The following is a 6,958-nucleotide window of genomic DNA, read 5'->3' as shown; positions in this document are numbered from 1 at the left end:
AAAAAAAAAAAAACTTAGAACAAAAGCCCCTCACAAAACTAGGAAAAGCCCAGCTGATAGTTACCCCCTTAAAAGCAAGCAAACATCCCTTTAAAAGCAAGCACCACACAGCCTAATAAACTGGCTCATGAACCTAAAGGCTCAAGCTGGTAATATTCAAAGACACTCAACCAATATCTTACCATAGCTGTCATATGAATCCCTGTAGGAACCTCCACTTGGATGATCTGAATAGTCACGATCACGACCATAGCCATCTCTATCACTAAATTAAAGAGAAAATTTATAAGCTACAGGGCATCAACTTTTTTACAGCAAGCTGTGGCAGCAAAGTCACATATATACCTATAGCCTCTTGATGGATAGTCATCACGTGAACTGGAATGACCATAATCACGGTAAGTGTAATCTCTTGGTGGTGGTGCATAATCTCTTGTATCACGAGAGCTTGGGTAATCTCTGCTTGAATAGCTACAAAAGCAAAAGTAACTGGGTTTATATGCTTTTGATGAGCCCCCGCTTCAACCCAAATTATCGAGGCAAAAGCTATTACATTTTCATTACCTGTCTTTAGTAGAATATCCATCATCTCTTGGGGACAAATAAACATCTCTACGAGAAGGCAAAGGTTCCCTTCGAGGTGGGCCTCCATAACTATCTCTCCCACGTGATACAGGAGCTTAAAAAAAACAATCATTTTAAAAATATACCCAAAGAGAAAGCTTAATATGTGAACTTACAGTCAGGTAATGAAGAGATTCAATGAAATTTCATACTCTAAAATTTCCTATTTAAACCTAAATTCTTTTCAGTGCTCATTAAATGCATGTACTTAGATCACCTGCAGTCCACAAGTCAGTTTTAAGCAATTTTTTAGGATTCACCTCTCAACCTTTTGTTATGGTGGATTGTTAAAAATGGAACATTCATTTTACCTCTTCCTCCCATTCCACTACTGCTGCGTACTGGTCCTGAAGGAGCAGATCTTTTAGGGGGAGGACCCCCACTTCGTGGTGGTGGTCCTCTTTTTACTGGAAGTGGTCCCCTAGAAGAACTCATGTTAAAATTCATGGAATAGCCACCATCATCTACATTAGAATAGAAAATAAAAACATGTTAATACAAGAATCAAGAAAAGACTATAAAAGTTCTTTAATCAAGAATATGACCATTTCTACTTAGTTGGGGAATTTTTAGTTTTCACCTGTACAAAACTGAGCATATGTAAGTCTATATTGACTAGTAAACTAAAACTAAAACTAGTCTCCAATTATGTCTAAGAAAAACAAATAGTTTCATTTTCATATGCTCGAACATCTATGCAAAATTTTCAAGTATTTTTTTCCTACAGACTGAACTACCTAGATAAGGAAGAGTATATTGTCTATCATTTAAAAACACTACATGTAATTTAACTTAGAATGCCTTCTATGTTTTCTTTTTAAGTCATTATCACTTTGGTAGATGAGCCACTGTTCAATTTTAAAAACTGGAATCTTAAAGACTTAACCAAAGCATATGCTGGTGTGGGTTTGCAGTTTCTAACGATATATACACCAAGTCTGAGGTAGACTGAAGTCATTACCCATGTGCCCTCCACGTGAGGGAGGTCCCCTGGCTCCTCCACTTCCTCCTCTTCCACCTCTAAGGCCTCTTGGAGGACCTCTGCTTCTTGGAGGTGGAGGTGGTCCACGTCTACCACTTTCAAATGATGGTTTAGTGGCTTGTTCTACTTTGATGGCTTTTCCATCTAAGGACTAAATATCAAAATGGTTAATTACAACAACATTTAAAAAGAACTTTCAGATCCACTATTCACTGACACCAATATCCTTCAAAACCGCTATAGGTAAATTTGACCCAATTAAGCTAAGAAAAAACACTATATTATTTTTCCATTTACTTAAAATGATTATTCAGTCTTTAAATAATGATCTGAACCAAACATAAGGTGGATCCACTGCACCTCTTTAAAAACAAGGTCAGTTATCGACTTATTAAAACTGACAAGTAAAAAAAGCCAAGTTATTAAATCAGTTTATGGATCCCAGATAAAATATAACACCACATATTTGAACTGACTCTTTTTAAGAATATAATCTGTAACTTTGCTATAACACAGGGTTATAAAAATTAACCAAGGCCTAGATATAACAGGGCCTTGGAAAGCTATACTCTCAAAATAAAATAAAATTCAAGAGCTTCCCTAGACGACTTGGATAACGTTGTGCTATACATGTACTAGTAAACACTGCCATCGTGCAAACAATCTCACCTTTCCATTCATGTCTCTGGCTGCATCCTTAGCATCTGCTGGGCTTTCAAAGGTGACAAAAGCAAATCCTCTCGATTTGTTGGTTTCGCGATCTTTCATCAAGAGCACTAAAAAAGTTTTCAGGAGGGGAAAGTGTTACTCTAGTTCGAATGAAATAACAAAAGTGAATCTTGAAAAAGAAAGCTCAGAACTTCTTAGAGGACAAACTACATCATTTCAGATGATCAACGCAATCAAATTCATCATAGCTTACATTTTAATTACAACAGCCCTGCATATACTTTCAGATAAACTCACCTTCCACTATTCGTCCATATTTGCCAAATACTGCTTCAAGGGCTTTCTCATTTGTTTCTGTATTGAGGCCACCAATGAAGAGCTTTCCTGGGCGATCTGCTTCAACCATTTTTTCCTTGGTTGAGAGTCTGCTGAAAAGATAAGTATACCATCCTGGAAAAAGTTCCTTCTCAAGTTCATCAAAACATGTATTTACTGTGGTACATTTTTTTTTTGTTTTACTAAAAATTATTCTTTAATAACTAAAGACTCCAAAAGCGACCTAAAACCTCAGAAGGAAACCCAAATTAAGTAGTTAAACCATAGCGCGGTTTACATTAAACTGGTTAAAAGGGCCAAGCCAACTTATCTATCCTTCCTCTTCTCCTTGGCAGTTTTAATCAAGTATGAGCTACTCACCATTCGAAAAAGTTTTAATCCTAGATTTGTAGCTTTTTAAGACACAATTACATCCCAATTACCCTAATGGTTTTTAAAAACTATCGACTCATTCAAGGTCATGGGCCAGACGCGGGTCCTTAACATCAAGCCCTCTCTCTTCTAAGAACTTTGCCTTTCTTCATTAGAATTCTCTACTAAATCTTAGTATACATTTAAAGTTTGAGCCAAGTTATGCCTTCCCTTATTCACCAGCCCTGTCGAAAAGGCCTCACATTTTTAAAGTGTCAATACCACCTCATATTAAATAACGGAACGTGGAAACATGCACTGTAACTCTCGACACTCCATGACTGCAGCAGAACCCAATTAAAACCCTTCATTAAAAACCTCGTGGAAAACACAAAATGGCGACACTTGGACTCAGCCCAGAACAACCGACACCAGTCAGGGGAGTAACTTTTACCACCAGCTGTGGCTTGGAAAATTCAAAGGGCTTCCCCTCCAAGGCCGCCAATGAACAAGGACCCCGCGTAAAAGTGCACGTGCCCATCCACAGCGCCAGCGCCATCCCACTCCCAATGCAGGTACCGCGGTGGTGCGAGCTCTTACGTCCCGCTCCAGCCCCGACCTCCGCCACTACCCGCCCCGCCGGCGACAAACTTTCAAGAAGAACAGAATGAAACAGACTCGCTACATTTGTTTCCCTCCGACACTCTCCGCTTTATCTAACTAGGTCGGCACCTTGGGCTCTTAAAATGGCGCCCGCCTCCCCCCATCTCCAGGGAGATAATCCCAAATTCTAACGTGGCGAGAGCGCCCGAAACAAGGGCTAAGGAAAGGATGCACGTACCGGAGGGGTGACAACGGTTTCAAGCTCCTACGAGCTCGCAGACAAAGGCTTCCTAGCCTTTCAGCACGCGGGAGGGCGGCCGGCTCGGAAGACGGAAGACAGAACCCGCTAGCACTACTGCGCAACGAGGGCGAACAAAGGAGACAGCAAACTTTATACTGCCCGGGAACGAGGCTGAAGGACCCGGATGGAAACGGAGCTTAGAATTTGAAACGCAAAGGGAGGGGGAAGCAGTTCCCAGTCTCTCCATTGGCTGTCAACTCTGTCATTCGCCCTCCGCTCCTCCCCTTTCCCCAGGCCTTCTGTTTTCTGGCCCTCGCCCATTTCTAACCGTTTTCCCATCCCCCATCCGCGCTTCTCAAACCCGCGTTTTTGGTTTCCGCTAAGATGGCTCACGGGCTGTATTTAATAAAGAACTGAAGTTTATTGCGTGTTCTAGTGAGCCGTGCACGGTGCTAAACTTTGCACCCATTAACGCATTTAATTCTCAAAACACCGTGATGAGGGCAGCTACTCCTATTATGCCAATTTTGCAGAAGTGAAAAACAAAGAAGTTTAGATAATAAAACATTTTCCCAAAATACTTTTAACAAGAATTTTTAGTGAATGGGTACAATTCTGATAAATAGATGTTACGTGAGAAAAAAATCATACAAAACGACAGACAGTTCCTTCACATAGAACAATTACTGAACACCTAAATGGCAGGCTCTGGGTTTGGCTGCAAGGATGCAACCCAGAACAAGCGAGACAAGGGCAAGGCGCTTCATGGTTAAGGCTGCCAGATTTAGTAAATAAAAATACAAGATTCCTAGTTAAGTTTGAAGTTCAGATAATTTTTTCAGTGTGCGTATGTACCGGTGTCATATACAAAAACCGTATTTGTTGTTTATCTGAAATTCAAATTTAACTGGGCATTCTGTATGTTATCTGTCAATCCTACTCATGGGGGGATGACAAAAATTAATTTTTCTAATTTATTTAAAAACTAAAAAAAAATTAAATACAATTAAATGAAAGAATCGTATGTTACGATTAGTGCCAGAGAAGAAGATGGACAATATTTGGGAGATGAAATTTGATTTAGACGGCAGGGAAGGTCTATCTGAAGAGATGACTTTGGAGATTAGATATGAAGGGAGAAAAAAAATCATCAGCCATGGGAAAACTGGGAGAAAACTTTTCAGGAAAAGAAGAGAGCACTAACCACAAAGTGAGCTTAAGAGCTTGCACATATCAAGGGACAGAAAGAGATCCAGCGTAATAGGAATTTAAGGGGCATAAAATGAGAGAACCAAGGTAGGCAGAACTTTCGACCCCATTAAAAAAATTACAGGAGTTAAGTGTGGAAGCAGGGATACCAAAAGGGTTGTGTGAACAGACCTGAATTAGGGTTGTGGTCATGGACATGGTGAGGAAGGAACAATTGCTGAGTATATATGGCAGGTAGCATGGACAGGATTTGCTAATGAATCAGATGGGAAAGAAACGGGGTGGAATTGAGGAGACAGGAAGTCATTATGAATGACTCTAAGTATCTGGCGTTAGTAGGTGATGGCCATTTACCAAAATGGTTTCAGATGAGCCAGTTTGGGATGGGGGCTAGGGAAATCTGATGCTCAGAGCAGAGATCAGGGCGAAATAGTCATTTTGGAAATGATAAAACTCATCAGAATGAATGAGATTACCAAAAGAGAACGCAATGGAAAAAAGAAGGCCCAAGATCACACAATAGAAACTAAGAGTATGTGTGGAGACATGCTATAGTGTTATTTGTTTATCTTGCGGGAGTGGTGAATTTATGGACAATTGTTACTTTTCTTATTCACAGCTAATAATTACTCTGCCAATGGTGAATTATGGTATATGCCAGGCAGGTGGTAGTAAATGATGCTCAGGTCATGGATAAAAGCCCCCAAGGAGCTTTGGAACCAGCTCTGAATTATTAACATCAATAAAGGGAATAGTACTTAGCAGGACAAGAATATTTGTTCTTTTTTCCCCCCAGCCAAATAATGAAAAGTAAAGCAAAAGTCATGTCTACTTGCCTTCAGAATGAGTTATGTTAAGACAGGCTCTGCCAATAGTTGGAAATTGCCCAGGTTAGCAAAAACCACTTAATGCCAGGCTCAGCCAGTAGAATCTGCATCCCCAGGCAGAACCAGGAGAAGTCTCTCCCCATAGGCTGGCTGGTACTCTCTTTCTGTCTCAGATCCAGACCCAAGGACCTTCCCTAAGCTCTCAGTCTAAGCCAGGCCTTCCCCTGTCTAGGGCAGAACAGAGCTGACACTACAATAGATGTCCCTGTCCCTCTGGGTCCCAAGAAGGAAATATGCATCCTCTAGACCAGATCACTCTAGTTTTTGCAGTTAGTAGCCAGGGATGTGGGGTAGGGGAGAGTGGAGTGTTCTAGACTGGGGGACAGCACTTCCAAGGATCAGGAAAGCGAGGGAGCAGAGGGATGGCTAGTTGGAATTGTCAAAGAGGCTCTTTATGACTATGGCATAGAGTCAGGACAGAGAGGACAAAGGAAGAATCTGGAGAGAGAGGCGGAGGACTTACTGATTAGATCAGTGGGCAATGGAGAGGGGAGACTTTTTAAGAGGTGGAACAATGTAATCAGATTTCATCTTAAAGGGATTATGATGGCTGCAGTCCCGAGACTGTATTGGGTGAAGGAGGGGCAAGAAGCAGAGTATAGCTAATGTAATCCAGGAGCGAGGGGACTCTGGCCAACCAACAGTTGGATAAGCAGATCTCACACTGCCCAAAACTAATCTCGAATCCCACCCCTCCTCCTCATGGATCTTCTAGATTTTTCCCTTTACTTCTTTCCTTGGATTATCATTAAACATGTTTCTATATTTTATCTTTACTATAATTTTTCCCATGACACATTGTTTCTCTCCTGATGCCATCTCAATGATTAACTAATAGACTGAGTCAAGCAATATTACTTTGCCACTAGGTATCCTTGGAATGTAATTAGTGCTTAACAAATGTTGGCTGAATGTCTTGCAAGCTCTTTTTATCCTCCCTGATACTTAGTATGAGATGGATTCATAGTAAATTGAATATTGAATATTGGTATTGTCTTTACTCTCAGTTTCTCTGCAAAGGGCTCACCTTTTTTTTTTTTTTTTTTTTTTTTTTTT

The 6,958-nt window shown here is 40.6% G+C and overlaps 1 protein-coding gene and 1 non-coding gene across 3 annotated transcripts in view; both read right to left on the bottom strand.

Moving 5' to 3' along the window:
• The window catches only part of RBMX (RNA binding motif protein X-linked), an 8,643-nt gene extending 4,661 nt beyond the window's left edge, over window positions 1–3,982 (bottom strand). The window contains exons 1-8 of one of the 2 annotated variants that reach the window (XM_006924194.3): window positions 3,804–3,982; window positions 2,573–2,700; window positions 2,276–2,382; window positions 1,586–1,757; window positions 936–1,088; window positions 565–679; window positions 346–471; window positions 183–265 (exon numbers count right to left, since the gene is read on the bottom strand). In XM_006924194.3, the coding sequence (XP_006924256.1) occupies window positions 183–265; window positions 346–471; window positions 565–679; window positions 936–1,088; window positions 1,586–1,757; window positions 2,276–2,382; window positions 2,573–2,681 (865 nt within the window). In that variant the 5' untranslated portion in view covers window positions 2,682–2,700; window positions 3,804–3,982. Of the gene's footprint in view, window positions 1–182; window positions 266–345; window positions 472–564; window positions 680–935; window positions 1,089–1,585; window positions 1,758–2,275; window positions 2,383–2,572; window positions 2,704–3,803 lie in introns of both variants that reach the window. The other variant, XM_006924195.3, reaches the window with a different exon arrangement.
• Window positions 2,456–2,524, bottom strand: LOC112472871. Its single transcript, XR_003043796.1, has one exon. It is a non-coding gene; the product is annotated as a small nucleolar RNA SNORD61 (small nucleolar RNA).
• Window positions 3,983–6,958: the final 2,976 nt, after the last annotated feature.

This window comes from Pteropus alecto, unplaced genomic scaffold, assembly GCF_000325575.1.
Source record: "Pteropus alecto unplaced genomic scaffold, ASM32557v1 scaffold139, whole genome shotgun sequence".
NCBI classification, from domain to species: Eukaryota; Metazoa; Chordata; class Mammalia; order Chiroptera; family Pteropodidae; genus Pteropus; species Pteropus alecto.
Note: the sequence above shows the minus strand (reverse complement) of the source record. Positions and strands in the feature narration are given on the sequence as shown.